The sequence below is a fragment of the Clarias gariepinus genome, chromosome 2 (assembly GCF_024256425.1).
Source record: "Clarias gariepinus isolate MV-2021 ecotype Netherlands chromosome 2, CGAR_prim_01v2, whole genome shotgun sequence".
In the NCBI taxonomy this organism is placed as follows: domain Eukaryota; kingdom Metazoa; phylum Chordata; class Actinopteri; order Siluriformes; family Clariidae; genus Clarias; species Clarias gariepinus.
In genome coordinates this window covers 41,038,496-41,057,757 of record NC_071101.1, presented here as the reverse complement: position 1 = coordinate 41,057,757, position 19,262 = coordinate 41,038,496, and the positions used below count along the sequence as shown (strand labels likewise).

At 43.7% G+C, this 19,262-nt stretch overlaps 2 protein-coding genes across 2 annotated transcripts in view; one reads left to right on the top strand and one right to left on the bottom strand.

The window, feature by feature from the left end:
• The first annotated feature begins 1,492 nt into the window (after window positions 1-1,492).
• Window positions 1,493-4,687, top strand: arpc5b (actin related protein 2/3 complex, subunit 5B). Its single transcript, XM_053485507.1, has 4 exons — window positions 1,493-1,716; window positions 2,442-2,513; window positions 2,634-2,810; window positions 3,094-4,687. The coding sequence occupies exons 1-4, from the start codon at window positions 1,576-1,578 to the stop codon at window positions 3,154-3,156; spliced, it is 453 nt and encodes a 150-aa protein (XP_053341482.1). The 5' UTR covers window positions 1,493-1,575; the 3' UTR covers window positions 3,157-4,687.
• A 451-nt stretch (window positions 4,688-5,138) lies between these two features.
• The window catches only part of hmcn1 (hemicentin 1), an 87,202-nt gene continuing 73,078 nt past the window's right edge, over window positions 5,139-19,262 (bottom strand). Inside the window, exons 78-107 of the mRNA XM_053485517.1 lie at window positions 19,048-19,155; window positions 18,242-18,379; window positions 17,970-18,104; window positions 17,603-17,872; window positions 17,222-17,412; window positions 16,928-17,141; window positions 16,652-16,786; window positions 16,324-16,514; window positions 16,121-16,202; window positions 15,662-15,931; window positions 15,399-15,569; window positions 15,014-15,184; window positions 14,633-14,803; window positions 14,319-14,489; window positions 14,057-14,227; window positions 13,750-13,920; window positions 13,485-13,631; window positions 13,215-13,352; window positions 11,873-11,994; window positions 11,461-11,698; window positions 11,316-11,378; window positions 11,085-11,204; window positions 10,723-10,857; window positions 10,456-10,569; window positions 10,034-10,159; window positions 9,833-9,961; window positions 8,811-9,167; window positions 6,834-6,953; window positions 6,617-6,743; window positions 5,139-6,477 (exon numbers count right to left, since the gene is read on the bottom strand). Of these exons, the coding sequence (XP_053341492.1) occupies window positions 6,111-6,477; window positions 6,617-6,743; window positions 6,834-6,953; window positions 8,811-9,167; window positions 9,833-9,961; window positions 10,034-10,159; window positions 10,456-10,569; window positions 10,723-10,857; window positions 11,085-11,204; window positions 11,316-11,378; window positions 11,461-11,698; window positions 11,873-11,994; window positions 13,215-13,352; window positions 13,485-13,631; window positions 13,750-13,920; window positions 14,057-14,227; window positions 14,319-14,489; window positions 14,633-14,803; window positions 15,014-15,184; window positions 15,399-15,569; window positions 15,662-15,931; window positions 16,121-16,202; window positions 16,324-16,514; window positions 16,652-16,786; window positions 16,928-17,141; window positions 17,222-17,412; window positions 17,603-17,872; window positions 17,970-18,104; window positions 18,242-18,379; window positions 19,048-19,155 (5,063 nt within the window). The 3' untranslated portion in view covers window positions 5,139-6,110. The remainder of the gene's footprint in view (window positions 6,478-6,616; window positions 6,744-6,833; window positions 6,954-8,810; window positions 9,168-9,832; window positions 9,962-10,033; window positions 10,160-10,455; window positions 10,570-10,722; window positions 10,858-11,084; window positions 11,205-11,315; window positions 11,379-11,460; window positions 11,699-11,872; window positions 11,995-13,214; window positions 13,353-13,484; window positions 13,632-13,749; window positions 13,921-14,056; window positions 14,228-14,318; window positions 14,490-14,632; window positions 14,804-15,013; window positions 15,185-15,398; window positions 15,570-15,661; window positions 15,932-16,120; window positions 16,203-16,323; window positions 16,515-16,651; window positions 16,787-16,927; window positions 17,142-17,221; window positions 17,413-17,602; window positions 17,873-17,969; window positions 18,105-18,241; window positions 18,380-19,047; window positions 19,156-19,262) is intronic.

Genomic DNA, 19,262 nt, shown 5'->3' with positions numbered 1-19,262 from the left:
AAAAGCCAGTCATTAAAATAAATTCCAAACCACTATATCATGCTGCTTTGTTTATTACTGGCTACCACTTTTTTGTTTGACTTTTTGTTTAATTATTGCTATGGAGAATTCTTGTGCTCTCTCCTAGACACCTTAAACCCCTTTTTACCTGTTTTAAGTAAATGCATGAAGCAATCTTCATTGGCATGGGGTTTACTTGTCCTCCACATTGCATCCTCAAAAGTCTTGTTGTTGATTCGTGGACACTCTGTGGAAGAAAGGTGGTCAGACAGATCTTAGCTAGGGTTTTAAAGAAATATTTGCCTAATTTGATAGTGTGAAACTGCTTTATACCTTTCACTTCCTCGTGCATAGAGAGAAAGTAACCTTGTAAGATTTTATAAAATGATGAGAACCCACTTATTGTGCTTTCTGACTCCTTATGTGATAACGCTTGCAAATGTATTTTGCAAATGTATCGTATATATGTTTTCTCTGTTGTGGTCAGGAAAGCGCTTCCGCTCCCTGAAGGCCAATACACAGAGACTGAGGAGGAGCTTCTTCCCGCAGGCGATACGGTCTCTAAACCAGTACACCACACAGCACTGATCATCTCTGTGTTTTTGCACACTGCACAGAAATGGACATTATTCATCTGTTCACTCATGCACATTTGCACATACATGCACATTTGCACACTTCCTGGAGATTTCCATTTAAATTTGTATTTTGTCTCTTGCACAGATAAGTTTTTATATTAAGTATATATTTTTTGAAAATTTTTATATTTTGTTCTATTTTCTAATGTTTTAGCTAAATTCACTCTTATTTTATTCCACTATTTATTTCTTGTTAATTGTTTAAAAAATTTTAAGGTCACGGGCGGTCGTATAAGCATTTCACTGCATATCGTACTGTATATAGCTGTGTATCTGACGAATAAAATTTGAATTTGAATTTATTTCCTGTCACCTCCGGGTGTCTTTATGCCTGAGATTTCATAAAATGACTGGCTCTTTTTGACACTGTCCAAAAGTTTAAATATGAGACACATTATGTATGCGTGTATGTTTGTCGGGCTCATGCAGTAAGTGCATCGAAGTACGGCGGACACAACAAGCTATAATTCTCACTCACCCACTTGCAGTTGATTCAAAAGAGCGAACGACTCGGACTGGAAGATATAAGAGATGAGCTACTCATTCTGTTTATTATGATATGTCCCTGTCTGCATTGTGATATTTTCATTACTGGAACTTTAGCCAAAATGTGTGTATGTAGATGTCTTGGGGGTCTATTTTTTTATTTATTGAAAATGCAACATTTTATTTTACTTCTCAAAAAAAATTTACTAAAAAAAAAAAAAAAAAGATTCGAACGAGATTCAAAGAACCGAGTGACTGAAATGATTCAAACTTGCCATCACTTGTACACTGGTATATTACTTGGATCTGGTCCATGTTGGGCAGTTCGCTGCTTCGTCCACTAGGCGGCGCGCGGACGCGGAAGTGAGCGATGAGGAAGCGCGCGCTCCAGTCCAGCTGTTGCGACTCCCTGGTGTAGCGGGTGCGCGAGCGTTATCCTCGATCGATCGTCATGTCGAAGAACACCGTGTCCGACCGCTTCCGCAAGGTGGACGTGGATGAATACGACGAGAACAAGTTCGTGGACGAGGATGATGGCGCGGAGAACCAGCAGGGTCCGGATGAAGCGGAGGTGGACTCGCTGATCAGACAATATCCTTCTGGCTGGGGCTGGACTGCAGGTCACAGCGTGTAGGTTCCACTGGGTGCAGATGTTATTACATGCGTGCTGTTCTGTAACGGACACTTTATTAGTGTAACCTAGAGCTGCTTTAATGATCAGCCCTCTGTAGTAGAATGCATTGTTGATTTCTAAGATGATGAAATCCAGACTCAGGCCTGCAGACTGACCATCTCAACATCTGTCTCACTTTGTGCTGTTCTCTTTCTTTCATTCTGTATCAAGTTCTAATTCCTTTGATCTAGGCTTCTGAGCTCCACACCCTGATCTTATCCATGTTCACCGAAGATGTGATTTAGACCCTGGTGGATGTCTAGACATGCCTCACCACTGCATTCCTATCTAACATAAGAAGCTGTGTGTGTGTGTGTGTGTATATGTGTGTGTGTGTTGTTTTTCTCTTCCACTTCGACAGTGTTTCATGGTGTGAATTATTTTCTGACTTAGAAATGACTGTAGAGATAATGACACTATGTGGTTATAAACTTTCTGTGTGTGTGTGTGTGTGTGTGTGTTAGTAAGTTAAGGAAGTTAGATTTTTTCTCCATATATGACCATTGTGGGTGACACTAAGTCTTACTTCCTGTATCTGATTGACTTCATGTTTTGGAGTTCTCACACCCTTTGTACTCTGACGAAAGCCACTCGTTTATTTATTTATTTTTCATCGGCTGTATCCCTTAACTCCGGTGTGTAAAGGGAACCTCATGGGAGCGCTGCAGGCGGTGCTGAAAAACCCACCGATCAATACGAAGAACCAGAATGTCAAGGTGAGTGAAGGCTTTAGTTGGTCTATTCCGACTCCATAATTCCATAGTTTCCATAGTAACAAGGCGTTGCGTGGCGGACGTAGAACATGAGCGCTTTGGTGGTGATTGATGTGTGTGCAGGACCGTGCTGAAGGACTGGTGCTGAAAGTGCTCAGTGCCTTCAAGACCAGCGACATCGAGAAAGGAGTGCAGTCTCTGGATAAGAACGGCGTCGACCTGCTGATGAAGTACATCTACAAGGGCTTCGAGCGGCCGTCGGAAAACAGCAGCGCCATCCTGCTCCAGTGGCACGAGAAGGTACCGCGTTCCGGTTCTGATCCAAACATGACCCGGTTGATCCTGATTTAAACTGAAATCTGTTTTTTTAGGAACTTGGACAGTAGTTTTACCTGCGCGATTTATATCAGTGATGGCATGTTTTTGGTAATTATACATGGATGGCTGATTGGATTAGATTAGATTAGATTAGATTAGATTGCATGAGTAGACAGTGAGTGTACAGCGTATAAACCATTGCACCCTGCGTGTTCAGCACCAGAACACTCATATCCGACCATGTGTTTGTTTTTTCTCTCCTCAGGCTCTCGCCGCGGGAGGCGTCGGCTGCATCGTCCGAGTTCTGACCGCACGGAAAACCGTCTAAACTCCGTCTGCTCCACGCTACTAACAGAAAAACAAAGAAACAACAAACCCGACAGGATGCCCGTATCTGCCCGTGCGCTCCGAACAAAGACAGGATTTTTTCACACGGTGCTGCGAACAACTCGCGTCTCACTTCGCTTTCATTCTCACCCTCTCTAGCTCAGTCTCTCTGTATTGCTCACTCAGACACATGTACCACGTGCCCTCTTTTTTTAGCTTTTCTCAGGAAGGCATCGCACCTCACGTGTTCGAGCGGTGCATAATGATTTGAACTCGGTTCTCACATTCTCGTGTCGATATCTTACAGATATTACAGACACACCCTCTGTTTCCGCCCTTAATGCTGTATTTCTGTTTAAAACAAACCAAAGGGCATCGGCTGCTCACGGCACACACGGATACGTCACGTAACATAACCAAACGTATGCACGTCTTAACCCTTCTGGTTCATTCTGCAGTAAAAAAAAAAAAAAATCATTTTTAAATGACTATTAATCCTGTAAAGAGTACTAATGCGCACCTTGTTTATTCATGTGTATCTTATAGGGGCATTCCAGAATAAAAAGTGTGTTATTTTATTATTACTCATCTAAACACAGTTACGCATTTTCTAGACTTAGATCCGTCTCTCTTTTTTTATCGCTTTAACACATCATGGGTTATGCAAAAGTGATCACGGAATCATTCCGACCATTCGTTAATGCTACAGACCGCTCGTATAATAATTGTCATGCTAGTGAAGAAAAAAACTAATTAAGCTACTTTTTAAAAACCATTTCATGTATACATTATTTTTAAGGGGCGTTTGAATGAAACTGGGACTTTTGATTGCACAGAATAAGAGAACTCAAAAACTAACTTTATTTCTCTCTATAATTTCATCACAAGTCCCGGTTTGACTTGAACGCCCTTCTTATAGGCATATGCAGATTTCTTTACACTTTCTTTTGTTGTTGTTGTTTTTTAAAACTGCATGATGTATGAATTTTGACTTATATAATGTAATAACTTAATATCAGATATTTAAAAAAATGGATTGTCCAAGGCTAAAATGCCACACCCGAAATAATCTTTTAAAGGTCCCATATTTCACTATTTTTTTAACAAGTTAACACAGGTCACGGAATCCCCCCACCTCCCCCCAATGTGTGTGATTTTTAATGCGTGTCCAAATGCTGCCACAAAAGAACACCAGAGCTGAGCAACAAGCTGGGGGGAGGGGTATCTTCTTATATGAGGTCACAATAGGGAGAAAAAATCTAATTGGCCTGTTTAAATCCCGGCCAATGGAAAATTAGGGGGATAAGGATGAAAAGCAGGACATGTTTCTTTCTTATGTTTTTATGTTCGTGCACACACACACACACACACACTGGCAACCCATCCTGAATGTGTAAAATTGCTCAATAGTGAATTTCCACATAATACAGTAGGTCACCTTTAATGTCCAAAGCATTTAACGTTCAGCTGTAAAAGATGTAGTGCTGGAAATATGTTGGTTTCTGAACATACAGAATTTACACACACACACACACACACACAAAAAAAACAATTAAATGATTTCAAACCTGTGAAATAAAGTTACAGTATTTAGGTGCTAAATTCTCTTACTGTGTTCGTTCATCGTGCAGCCTGTGAAATGTCTACAGCGTCTTCCTTCAAACAGTTACGAAGAACAAATAAGTCGAATAAATTGCCTATGACAAAAAAACTATGAACTGAAACATGACGAGTTAAAAGCTAGTAGGTGCTAATGCACCTGTAAATCATTAGAATGTTAGATCTGACTGTATGGCATAGCTGAGGATGATCCAAACATTTTTAAACAAAGAAATTTTCAGAAATCTATCACCTATCTCTTGATGCATACGTGTTTTTTTCTTCTTTATTTTGGTCTGGAATGTCTTTTCTCTTAAGCACTTACTGCCAGTAAAGAAAAAAAAAATCACTCGGTTTGGTCTGTAAATGCTTTGCGTCTGTACTCGATCGTTCTCAAGGCTGCTTTCACTCAGACCTGTCTCTCTGCGAACACACTCTACAAACCAAACTGGTGTACAACTGCCTTATCAAGTATTCCTTTTTTATGTTCATGCTTTGGAATAAAATAAATAAAAGATTTATACATACGATCAAACAAAGTTTCTTTCATCCTTGATTTTTTTTTTTATGGTGAGAAAAAAACAGTCTACGTTCTTGATTGTACATTTATTGTTTGCGTAAAAAAATGAATACAACAATACTGAAACATTACAGAATAAAAATGCTTATATACAAACAATAAAAAAAAAAATAGAATACATCTTTTATTATGCACTTATGGACTTGTGTATAAACCTGTAATAAAAGCCTGTTGCAAAATTTGACCTCGAATCCTGTACATAGAATAGAATAAAAATAGATAGATATATGAAAATGCTTTATAGTTGGAATGCGGTGCTTACCTGAGATGGATATTAATTCTAGTTAAGGAGATCGGAATGATGTTGCTTACCCCTGAACGTCTCTGGACAAACACTACTACGCAACGTAAATGACCACACACACACACATACAGTACACACACGTCCTCGTTTTCAAGCACTTTCCAATAAGTTAATAGGTAGACATACACGTATCCTTGTCCTTTTTTTGTATTTCTTGATCACAAGTATGGCGTCCGATCATCCTTTGTCCTTGTACGTAATTGGGCAAAGAGGCAGGACTGGATCAGCTGCTTCATCCGACCTACAGCCTTCAGGCTTCACCATGGAATCCAGCCACAGGTAAAGCAGTCTGTCTTTGGAGTACCCCAGGGGTTAATGCTAGGTCCTATTTCCTTAGCTCCTCAATCTATGAGGCCTCGAGAACGATCTTCAAGTGGTGGATCTATCACTAAAGACACACACACACATGCATACAGCTCACACACACATGCACTCGCACTCAGTCTTGCCCAATTCACGTGGTAAAGTGCTATCAGTAGGGATAAGCTGAGACGGCAATGTAGACAATGAAGGTGGTCTGGTACTCGATGGTCCTGTCAGTGCTATAAGACAAGGCTCGGACCTTCATGCGGTAGGTGTGCGGCTGACGCAGAGGGCGTATGGTGAACAAGACGCCTTTTAGGTTTTCGTCTCGCAGGGCGAAAGGGAGCGTGGTGTCCTCGTCCACCATCAGGAAGCTGGTGCGGGGGTGCACCACGCCGTCCTGAGTGTAGGCCACCAGTCGGATCAGGTCCTGGTTGGCGGCGATGCCGAAGGGCAGGGACAGCAGCTTGTACTCCAGCGCGTAGGGGCTCAGCGCACACTCCAGATCGTTGGGAGGACAGTTCTTCAAGCAGAAGCTGAGCAGAAAGTGAAGAGTAAGGTTAGATCGTGAGGACAGTTAAAAGTTCATTCTTTAAGATCTGTGTTTAATTTGTATCTAAGATTCTCTTCAAGTGTAAACGTGTAGCGTTAACATAGTGGGATAACTCATCTTACCCTGACTCTGGGTCTCGCTGGTAGTTCGGGGGACAGGGCGTGTCGATGCACTGGTAGCTGCCTCTCATGTTGAAGCACATTCTGTTTGTGCCACACTGAATATTTTGCTCCAAGCATTCGTCAATATCTAGTCACAAAAAATGTGATACACATCTTTGAAAACAAGCCCTATTTTACCCCAGACTACGAAAGCATAATTTAAGAGTCTTTCGGGTACCTTGGCATGTTTTGCCGTTGGTCATGAGGCGATAGCCATTGGGACACAAACACCTGTGGCTTCCTGGTGTGTTTAGACACTCGTGCTGGCACATGTCCCTCTGCTCACACTCATTGATGTCTACATGAAATCAAAAACATGCATAATTAAGAAAGAAGAGTAAAGTAAGAAGAATAAAAAAAGGAAAAGTGTCTTACTGTGCGGCCTTTTTTTAAATATTATATACAACATTTATTTTTAACTAAAAGACAACTAAAAGACAGCTTTACACCAAGGCGTGGATAGTGTTACTATTTCTTCATGCAGGATTGACGGATACAGGTTCCAAACTTGATTCAGGTGTAACATTACTCATGGTCAAGTTAGTAGGAATAATATTGTTAATGATTAACATAATCTGCAAAGAACATACACAAGCTCATATCACAGTGATAAGGTCATTTCCATTGTTTTGTAAGCAGCTCACAGTGTTTTGTAAGTTCTTTGCAGCCCTTTTCCCCCTGGCTATGATGTTCCATTATTGCTTTATCTCAGTAAACATGATCAGACTGCAAAACCTTACTGGTCAATTAGTCTTATCAGTTATAGCATGAATACCTCCTGCCTCACACTATGTTCCTTTTTCTGCCAGCAAAACCACCAAGACCTCCAGCAGACCTTAGAAAGTGTGCCGTGCTGACTTGCACCAAGAAGTTCTGTTAGTTTTAAAGCAGGACCTCCGTGGCTCATACATGATTGTCCAGCACATCCCAAAGATGCTTGGCCAGATTGAGATCTGGGCATTTGGAGGCCACCATGACCTCTTGGTCACTGGTCCTCAAACCAATGCGTTAACCTGCTGAAGATGGCCACTGCCATCAGGGATACTGTTTCCAGAAAGGGGTGTTCTTGGTCTGGAGTAATGTTTAGACAGGTGGTATGTATCAAAGTAACGTCCACATGAAAAGGCAGGACCCAAGGATTCCCAGCTTAACATTGTCCAAAGCATCATGTTGTCTCTGCTGGCTTGCTTTTTCCCACAGTGCATCCTGGTACCACTTCTTCCCCAGATAATTGGCACACACGCATCCAGCCATCCACATGATGTAAAAGAAAATGTGATTCTCCAGACCATGCCACCATCTTCCACTGGTCTGTGGTCCAGTTCTGCAGCTTATGTCCAGATAAAAGTTGCGCTATGTGGTAGATATGGGTCAACTTGGGAACTTTGACCAATCGTCCAGACATCCCATTTTTCCCACTTCAAATTCTTGCCCACTTTGAACACATCGACTTCAAGAACTGTATTGACTGTTCAGCTACTTCTTAATATATCCCACCTCTTTACAGGCACCACTGTTATTCAGGTCACCTCTGATTGGTTTAATGTTATGGCTGATTGGTGTATTATAAGCTGTGTATAATTTTATTCTATTTTGATATGCACAAAACTGTACCATATTCAGTTTAACAAGTCAGTATTTAACTTGATTTGCTGGACAATTAAAAAGATCATGACTTCCCTTTTCGCTTCTGGTGCATGACATTAACATGCTAGAACTTTTTTTTTATGTACAGTACCAATCAAAAGTCTGGACACACCTACTAATTTCTTTTTTTGTTTGTTTTGTTTAGTGAATTATTTTCTACATTTGAGAAAAATACTGGAAACTATGAAATAACACACATGGCATTATGTAATTTGGTAATAACAGGTGTTATTTTAAGACAATGAAATGCCAGCTGTTCTGGAATAGTTCTTGCAAGAACGCTATTGTTAAGTTCACTCATCAGGCACCATGATGAAACTGGCTCTCATGACGACCTTCCCTTACAGGAAACCAAGACCAAAACTTACCTCTGCTGCAAAGGAGAAGTTTATCAGAGTTACCAGACCATGGAATTAGAAGGGGTATCCAAACGTTTAACTGGTAGAGTACTTGAAGAAGATCTATACCTTTTTAAATGATATATAGTATAAACATCTGTGACAGTTACCTATGCATTTATCCCCATTAGAAACAAAACCAAGCGGGCATAGGGTCTTAGTGGCCCTACGAGAGCGTAAGGGCCGAGCGTTGAGCCTGTAGTTCCCCCCTCTCGTGGCGTAAGAGTGATAGCTCTGAGAGGTCATGCTGTGGTAGCGCTGCTGCGAGGAGCTTCGTTCAGGTGAGGACTGTGAGGAGTGGAAGCCATATGAGAGGCTTTCGAATCTGGGCAAGTGCTCCAACCCAGCGCAGGACTTCCCATCCCCCAACAAGTGGCGGCCAGGAGGACACGTGCACGTGTAGCTACCTGGGCTGTTCACACACTGGAAGGCACAGGGCATCGGGACACGCTCACACTCGTTTATGTCTGCTCTCATAGCAAAGGCACAGCAGAGAAAGCGAGAGAGAGAGAGAGACAGGGTGGAAGAAAGGCAATGAGATGAATTGTAAAGAGCAACACAGAGGTGAACAGAAAGCAGTAAAGACAGAGGAAAAATGAAAAAGGGCGTCAGTAACCAACTCACAACTACCTGTACGTATGGTGACATGCCATACTGGTTTCAAAACCATATACACAGTATAGGCCTATATTAGACTCCTGTGTCTAGGCTATGTGATGTACTGGACTCTAAACCAATATGTTTGAATACTTCCAAAAAAAAATACTTCTATAAGCCTGCATTTTTGCATTCCGTAGCAAAGCGGTGCATTTAAGTGAAAGGTCCCAAGCACTAAAGGAAGAAAGTGACAGAGTGAAGAAGAGAGACAGAACGGAAGTGCTGGTCTTGCTGTGAGAGCAGACCTACCTGTCTGCTATTCCCTTTCCTCAACTGGATGTGGAACTTGTGCACACTAGTTCAATCGACAGAATTCGGCCATTCATCAAGGACTCAAAGCAATGCATTAATGCAAGCAAGCGGAGAGTGTGTGTTAAATATGAAGCGTAACAAAGTGATGCGTATGGATAGAAAATGAGATGCATATGGACAGAATGCAGCAGCAGAGCAGCCAGGTGATGAGAGCTTTACATACCAATGCAGGGCAGACCCACACCCTGAGAGCGGTAGCCCCTGGGGCAGGTGCAGTGATAGCTCCCCCTGGTGTTCTCACAAATCTGGTTGTATCTGCATTGGTGCGTGCCGTCTCGACACTCATCGATGTCTGTGGAGAACATTGCACATCTGAGCGAAGCGTTTAAGATCAGGATTAGCGAAAAGATATTGACGCACTAACCGATGCATGTCCCGTTGACTCCTTTGGTCATGCCAGTAGGACAGAGGTCAATGCAGGTGTAGCCGCCACGCGTGTTTTTACACTGCTGGTCTGAACGGCACACTCTCTGCCTGCACTCGTTAATGTCTGGGGGTGGAAACAAAACTTTGGTTTAGTCATACTGCTGTAGTGTTGCATGACGACATTTGTTGTAGTGAGAATCAAGTCATCTAGTGACTTGATCCTGTCATTCACATCTGGCGACGGATCCTTATCATCTACTGCTTCGTATTCTGCTGCAGTGAGCCCATTTTCTCTTATGTTATCCAACTTTTTTTTTAAAGAAGAAGCCTGAGGAACTCCACTGATTATATATCTGGAGGTTACCCAAGATCACAGAACCAACGTTACACAGTGTGTGTGTTGTCTGGTGTGTGACTGACCGATGCAGCGGCGGTTCCTGAGCTGGTAGCCTGGCTCACAGGCACAGCGGAAGCTCCCGATGGTGTTAAGGCAATGCTGGTGGCACGGGTTGGACTCTTGACACTCATTAATATCTGTCAAAAAAGTGCAAATCTGAGTCAGCATTTAACCTTTAAATTGAATAAAGACAAAATAATGTTATGGATGAGCATTTCAGAACGTAGACATTGACAAAGGTCACTTGCTATGAATGGTCTATGTATGAATCGTATTAAAGAAAAATGAACCTGAACAGCTCAAGCCTTCCGCAGTTCTCCTGAAACCCCGCCCACAACGCATCACACAACGGTAGGAGCCGATAGTGTTTTCACAGTCTTGTCCGTCGTGACACATATGCCCGTCCAGTGAGCATTCGTCGATATCTACAGCACAGGAACAGGTAAAAGGATTATCGTTATAGGAAACCCTAACATTAGCTTTGATGTATTATAGAATATGTAATGTATAGTAATGTGTATAATAAAGCTAATGTTAAAAGTTAAAAGTGCCACCTGGTTTCGGGCGACACTCAGAATCGGGCAGAACAACATACAGAAGAATTGCTCGATGTGTGTGCTACAGTATGTGGTTGTGTGTGGACAGCTGGTACCCTGGCATGTCCTGCCATCAGCGGATATTGTGAGTCCTCTAGGGCAGGAGCAGTAGTATGTGCCTATAGCATTATGGCAGGAATGGGAGCATGGGCTGCCTTCCTCGCACTCGTTCTCATCTTTATTGGGAGAAAAAAGAAATCGATTATACCCTTGCTTGCAATAACAAACAGCAGACATTATTACTTATATTATACCCAATACGTATACACTCTGTGTGTAAAATGTACCAGCACAGTATGGTCCTGCTGGGTCCAGCACAAAGCCATTGGGACACTGGTTGCTCCGTTCACCTGCATACAATGAGAATTGAGTGTAACAACACAATGATATGAAATCTGCTTTGTTTAGCGGGAAAGGAAATGTGTGCCTTACCCTTGGAAATGCTGGCATAGATCGTGAACTCCAGCATCTCCTCTAGAGGGCGGTATTGCGCACTGATGGAAGAAGCATGCAATGTCTGCACCAGGTAAGGCATCTTTCCTTTGGAGGGCTCGTACAAAATGGTATGGTTCCAGGAATAGGGCACACTTACTCTGTCGACACTGAACATACGCGTGGACAGAGCGTACAGCTGCCCGGGACCTGTCTGAATATAATCCTCCGTGTAGTCCTGTGGTGGAAAAACATGTTCACTTTTACAGTGAAGTCAGCTAAAGTGGTATGCCAGAGGGTGCTATAGTGCTATTAGATGATGTCAATACTTTTGATAGTAAGAAATCACTACAGAATTTAGTGCATTAGTATTAGCTGGAGTTTGAAATGAGTAAGTGCATTGAGTGTTTACCTTCAGACCAATATGTGTGTTTGAGGGCAGCTGGAGGACGTGTCCGTTCACTACGATGTCCAACAGCAGAGTGCCGTCTGAGTCTACACCTCGTGCCACATGAGTCATCCTGAGAATCTCCCCTTAAGCAAATGCATAAACATATAAACAATTGAACGTCTAGAAACATATTCCAAGGCTTTTTGTTTAGACATGGAATTTAGAAGAGTGCTCCATATAGTGCTCCATATCCAGTATGATATTGTCTCAATATTTAGGTGCCGATTCGATTTGTATTGCGATTCAGTAAATATCGCAATTTTATAAATATCCTGATTCTATATCATTTATTTGACAGCATGGTGCCGTAGTGGTTAGCACTGTCGCTTTGGACCTCAAGGGTCAGGATTTGATTTCCACTTAGGGTCTGTGTGCATGGAGTTTTCCTGTTCTCTATGTGCTTGGTGGGTTTCCTCTGGGTATTTAGCATTGCTTGTGAATAAGCATGTAAATGTGGCACGACTTCCACGGTGTACCTCACCTAGGCCTCCTAGGATAGGCTCCAGGCCCCCTGCGACCCTGTATACAAGATACGCAGGCTATTGTGCTGTGTGAACTGTTCAGAGCACATCCCCTGGTGGATAATAGTGGAACAGCAACATTTTACAACTTCAAATTCAAACATTTATAAATAAAAAATCGATTTTTAGAAAAGCGATTTGCGATTAGTATAGTGATACCTGAATCACCATACAAAAGAAGCGTGATACATAACTGAATTGAATGGCCTCGCCACCAAACAAAATGGGTTTGGCTGGATAACAATCATCTTTAATGGATCTTGGGATCTTGGCCTTGTTATAAAAAAGAGACAGTAAGTTTAGCTCGAAGACCTGGAAGTCTAAGCAGCAGAATTGCGTGGCGGGCGCTAAATGCGGAAAAGGAAGAGTGGCACGCAAGCGGGGTGATGTAATGCACCCCAGGGACTTTAAAGACATCGCACAAAATGCAGCCAACCTTCGGGATCCTATCGCCAAAGAGGGAAAATAGGCCGCTGTGCTCCATATAAGGGACCCCTGAGACCGATCCCAAAGAAGAGCTGGCCAAGAACGCAGAGGGAGTTGCTTAGGGAGCATGCAGAAGCCACTGCCCATGCAGGCCCACTCCGCCACTCTGTCTGACACCATCGCCCACCAGCCTTGTGCCTGCATGCCTTAAACCCCTTTCCTTCCCCATTTTTCCAAATTAAATTACCCATTTTCCATAAGACCTTGCCTCGTGTCTGTGGTGCCGCACATGCGTCCAACCCGTTACAAAGGCAAATTCATGTTGTGATATGAGCACTGGTCCTGGTTGCAATCACCTGTTGCAAACTCCACTTGGGTCTCTCGTCTGAAGATGCCATCTGTAAGAGTGTAGCCATTAACTGCCTCGCCGATCTCCTGTGCTGTGGTCCAGTAAATGGGATTCAAGATTGAGATCAGTTTTCTCATTCCAGGGCCTGGAAAGAATTACATCGGATCAAACCAAACAACTACTCATTGTGGCAAACTTAGCTTCTGCATGGAACACTAGGTCTTATACACAATGTTCCCAGAATTTTATGTAGTATCTAAAATAGTCTGAAACTGACCCAAGCTCCTGGGAATGTTGGTGATCGTAGCATGTATCACTCTCCCCCCTGCAGGACTGTTGAGTATGGTTGCATTGAGGAAGGCTATGCCAAACTCCACATCGTTAATGGTGCCGATGATGTTCCCCCTGGCCTTCTGAGGACCACCTGAGAAAACAGAGTAGCATTTAACCTAAAGCCATAGTCAAGTGTACAGTACATTTAAAAAACACTCAATGATCATGTAAGCACTAAAAATGAATTCAAGTCCATTTCTTTTATTCACCTGGACATGGCTGAATGTTGCACCTGGAAAGTTGGGTGAGGTCTCCTGGGCAGGGGCGACCCTTGTTGGTGGGAGCTGGATTGTTACAGAAACGGACCCTTGTGCGTTCTCCTATCCCACAGGAGGCTGAGCATTCGCCCCATGGCTGCCATGGACTCCAGTTACCATCCACTAGCATGACCACAAACATACACAGTCAACAATCAGTAAGTTAGAAGAAGAAATTACATCACATGGCAAAATCCCAAATGCCATCAGCAGCAATCATTTTTGTTGTGTGATGTATTTTTGTGTTTGATGGTTTTACCAGGGCAACTCAACGTGCTGCATTTCTGGATCTCTGTGTCAGTCCCAGCGCATGCTCTACCCCCACTGGCCGGTCGAGGATTGTCACATGTTCTGTAACGTCGCATTTGACCTCCGTTGCAAGTCCGGCTGCAGGTGCCCCAGCTGCTCCAGGGGCCCCAGTTACCGTGAACTGTCAAAGGAACAGAGGTGCAGTTTTATTATTTATTATTCCACTGATATACATGGAATTAGCTTGTATTTGACTTTAAACAAAAGCTCACCAGGGCATGGGTCACTGTTGCAGAAGTCAACATGCACATCATTTCCTTCACATTGTCTTCCTCCGTGTTTGGGGGCGGGGCTTGCGCAGAGACGTGTCCTTTGCCTATTTCCACCTCCACAGGAAACGCTGCACGCACCCCAGCTCAACCAGGAGGACCATTTTCCATCCACTGGAAACCAATGCCAGTCGCACAATTATTAAAATCCACCGATATTTGTGTCGAATTTTAACAGTCAGATTACAAATAGGAGAAAGTTCTGGTTGTGTCGAGATTGTTTTAAACTTTTTTCCCCTTTGTAGTTTTGCTCTTACCAGGGCAGTTCCTCTCAGTGCACACTTGAGTTTGTGTGTCTGCTCCACTGCATGGCGGTCCACCGAAAGATGGAGGGGGGTTGTTGCACAGCCTGATTCTGGTCTGCATGCCTTTGCCACATGTTTCACTGCAAGGGCTCCACGGCAGCCAGGACGCCCAGTTTCCAGCCACTATGAAACACACAGAGTCAGCAGCTCTAATACAAGCCTCTCAATCCACAGATGTACAGTGTTATATGGGTATACAAAGATCATTCATTTTCGCTCTCTATAGTGCACTTTTTGCTATTTCAAACACACCCAAGCCTTATTAATCTAGTCTCCTAAAAACCACAGGCTCTATTATGTGAGGACGAGGAAGACACAATAAATTTTGCTTACCAGGACAGGGTCTGATGCTGCACATGATGACCTCAACGGCTCGACCCTCGCATGTCCTGCCTCCATGCTGGGCTGGAGGCTTGCTACAGGTTCGCACCCTCGTCCTGTTCCCTTGACCACAGGTACGAGAGCATTCCTCCCATTCTGTCCATTCTGACCAATGACCATCCACTGCACACAAACGCACACAGTACAACAATTATCAACCAGTTAAGTCATTACTATTTATGATATAGAAGCCATAAATAATAGCCCCTGTTTTATATCTAAAATATGGTATAGTCACACATAGCTCAACACAAGGCTCAAATATGACTTTATTCATGAGCCTTGGTGAGATAGAAGTTCCTACATAACAGTAGATCAAACAGCTACACTGCCTAACCTGGGCAAGGTTTTCCTTGGCAGTTGCGGGTCTCAAATTCGGAGCCCGAGCAGTGCCTGCCGCCGTTGGCAGGCTGAGGGTTGTTGCACCGTCTCAGCCTCTTTTGTACTCCAGTCCCACACGACACACTGCAGGCACCCCATTCCATCCATTCAGAGAAGCCTCCATGAACTGGCGTGGTTAAGACGCATACAAGTAGAAATATTTAATACTGTAAATAATGTAACTTGAGTCAAATTATAACACACCCACTGTAATCTTACCGCGCACTGTGAGGGCCACGTGCACTAGCGACGAGCCCAACAGGTTGCGGGCCACACACTCGTACTCGGCCGTGTCCTCTTTCTGAGCGCTGCTGAGCCGCAGGGAGCCGTTGGACAGTGTGGTGATGCGGTCGTTGCTCAGCAGCGGGCGCCCTTGCCGGGCCCACTCGATGACGGGCGTGGGCTCACCCTGTGCCTGGCAGTTCAGCACCACGATGGAACCTGAATCCGCTACAATGTCCACAGGCTCCACTGTAAAGACTGGAGAACCTGATGAAGACAAAAACAAGTTTATTTTTTATCGATGTTTTGTTTTTGGCTTGTTGATGTGCTTAGAAGACAAGATGGTGGAATGAACAGATCCATACAAATAGGGATGTGCCCGTAGTGGTGCACTATTTTATCATTGACGTTGAAATCCATGTGTATTTGTGTGTGAGTGTGTGAGTGTGTGTTTACTCTGTAAGGTAAGAGTGACTGTCCTTTCCACTACTCCAGCATCATTCGTAGCTACACACACATAGCTACCTGCATCCTCACTCTAAAAAAAAGAAAAGAGGAAGAATATATCTGTAAGACACCACTGCAGGACAATGGGTGCAAGGTCATCTTGACGAACCATGTATTCGGGATTAAAAGCAATCGGAGCTGAGTTACAGTACCACAGTGCCATAGATTGCCAGAGAGCCGTTGTCGAGCTGCCGGATACGGTTGCTGATGCGGACATTAACGCCCTTCTTGCTCCACTGGATGGTGGGCAGAGGGTCTCCGCGTACCTCACAGTTCAGGATGGCGTTCCCACCCAAAGGTTCGATATGGTTTGAATGCACATCTCCATCTATTATAGGAGGCTCTTGAGAGCAAAGCAGGATGTTGAAATGCAGGAGAAAGCAACAAGTTTTCAATATTAAGTAAGTTACTTTGTTTAGTATAAGCTGTTGAATATGTACAGAATGTCCAATATGTTCATTGGTGACCCAGTATAGATACCTTTGACGTAGACAAAACCCAAAGATTTGACGGATCCCACTCGGTTCTCTGCAAGACAGGAGTACGTCCCTGCATCGTCCTTACTCACGCGCTCGATCACCAGCTCACTCTGGCCGTTCACATGGTTGTAATGAGCTGGAACCAGGAACAGGGTTGTGTAAGGTTATGATAAGCAAGCACTTCACTTAATTACTTCACCAATCCTATTTAGAAGCGATATCATAATTGATTTAGTCGCATAGATTTAATATACTCGATTTGGAAGATTTTTCTCACCAGGGATGATATTATTGTTGAAAGCCCAAGTGATTTTGGGTGGAGGAATGCCAGTGGCTCCACAGGCCAGTACCAGGCGCTCTCCCTTGTTAAGAGCCACATCTCCCAGGGTCTCTGTAAACGCTGGGTGTGTGTGCACGGACAGATCGAACGTCTGACTGTCCTGTCCGACACTACTGGTGGCCACACAGGTGTAACTCCCAGCATCCTCGGGCTATGCGCCGAAAGAACAACATGTCAATCCCAAGTTCATTGTAACGTGTTTATTGCACAGTGTATCTGTGATTCTCGGACCTGAGCATTTTGCAGGATCAATTCCCCAGAGGACAGGATGGTGTAAGCTCCAGTTGTGTCAGCGAGGGTGATGCCTTCTTTCTCCCAGCTCAAGGTGGGGTGAGGCACTCCTTCAGCCGCACAGGACAACACCAGGCGAGTGTTTTCTACCACCGACAGCTCTGGTTCACTTCTGCGGATGGTGGGAGGAACTGGGAGGAAAAGTTTATAGGGTTATTCTATTTCATTTGTTCATTTAAAAGGACGTTCTGCATTTCCTAACTATCTTTCCTCCGACTGGTCCAGCTAGCCGTGTGCATTCATGCAACCATGTTCAACCAGTCTCTTGTCCCCTCTGTCTCTCACTGAAGGGTTTGTAAACTATCTCTGTGTACGACTCACTCAGGACAGTGACGCTCATCTCCAGGCTGAGGCTTCCAGCAACGTTGGCTGCAGTGCAGGTGTATATGCCTGTGTCTCCTGGTTGGGCGAAAACGATATGCAGAGATCCAGAGCTGAGGACACGCTGATGTACAGACTCGGACAGTGGCTTCCCGTCTTTGTACCAGCTAACGGACGGGATCGGGTATCCTTCGGTCTCGCACTGCAGAGTCACCGATCCGTCCACAGGCACGGTGTAGGACTTGATCTTTGAACTGATAGCTGGAGGCACTATGAATAGAAAGGAGTATGATGATACTGTAAGAGTGATGCTTCAGGAATAAATACACTGCTATGGATATGGTGCTTGTTAGTCAGCCCATCCTACCTTGCACCCTAAGTTTGGTCTTGCCCACTGCGGTGCCTGCTGGATTCTGAGCCACACACATATAGGTACCAGTGTCTTCCACTTTGGCCTGTGAGATCTGCAGATCGCCGTTGGGCAGAACACTAAAATCACTTCCTAATGATGGAATAAGGAAACAGTTTTAAATATATTTTGATCAATTACTTAATTAATAAAGATAATGATATCTGGTTAGTAATCAGTCATTCAGGTTTAATTGTCTGGCTGTCTATATAAATAGAACCAGCTCTAACCGGTGGTGACAATATTAATGCCTTCTTTTTGCCAGGTGATGGTGGGGCGTGGGGTGCCAGTGGCACGACATGGCAGGGTCACATGGTTGTTCAGAATCACATCCACCGTTGATGGGTGAGCTTGGATCACTGGTGGCTCTGGTAGGCAGCAATATATGACAACAGATTATGTTTAATTAGTAGATCTTTAAGGAGACAATCAATAAAAACTACAAAGTCAAGGCAGGAATTTTGTTTATGCAGAATAACAGCAAACAGTTCTGAGAGTTTCTTTATCTATCTATATAACCCCCTGCTACACTAACGCACTTATCCCAGTGTTTCACTAGTGCATGGATACCATCAAGGTCTGAAAAGTCTGAAATGCTGGCCTCCCAGGAACTCCCTTAACGACTTTAACAAGATGTGGTGATAACTCCCAGCCGAGTTCCTGTAATGTGCAAGGGGCGTTCATGAATGATTGTGTGTACACTTCCCATAGACAGATGCGTCCCTTGCAAAGGTGATGACAAGTTATTCGTCAAGAATGTTCACAGGAACGACTGCAGTGGTCTCTGAGCCAACTTGGCCATGATTGTGCTTCTCATTTAAAATGTTTGCACCATTCAAATATTTTACTGCGGCTTAGAGTCTCATCACCATACGGTGCTAGAAGACTTCTGTAAGTTTCTTCCAAAACAATTCAACACTAAATTTTCATCCTGAATTCATCCTGGTTTGACTTGAACACCCCTCATATATATAGAAGGATGGTAAGATCGCACATTAATGCGAGAAGAATAACAATGCGTGGGTAGACTGATTACCTTGCACAACGACCTGTACGTAGCGATGAGCCGATCCTGCAGCGTTCTTCGCCACACACGAGTAACGGCCAGTGTGAGTTAATTCTGCAGCAGCTATCTCAAGAGCTCCTGAGAGTGTACACAAAAACAAACATTTTTTAAAACAAACATTCCTTTTTGAGTTTTTGAGTTAAGTTTTAACCTAAAATGGTTTAGTTCACTCTCACTCACTCATC

Excerpts from the sequence above, each read along its gene's own strand:
- arpc5b (XM_053485507.1), top strand. The coding sequence starts at position 1,576 with ATGTCGAAGAACACCGTGTCCGACCGCTTCCGCAAGGTGGACGTGGAT. Across the intron at positions 1,717-2,441 it reads TGGACTCGCTGATCAGACAA|GGGAACCTCATGGGAGCGCT; the intron begins TATCCTTCTGGC and ends CCGGTGTGTAAA. Across the intron at positions 2,811-3,093 it reads TGCTCCAGTGGCACGAGAAG|GCTCTCGCCGCGGGAGGCGT; the intron begins GTACCGCGTTCC and ends TTCTCTCCTCAG.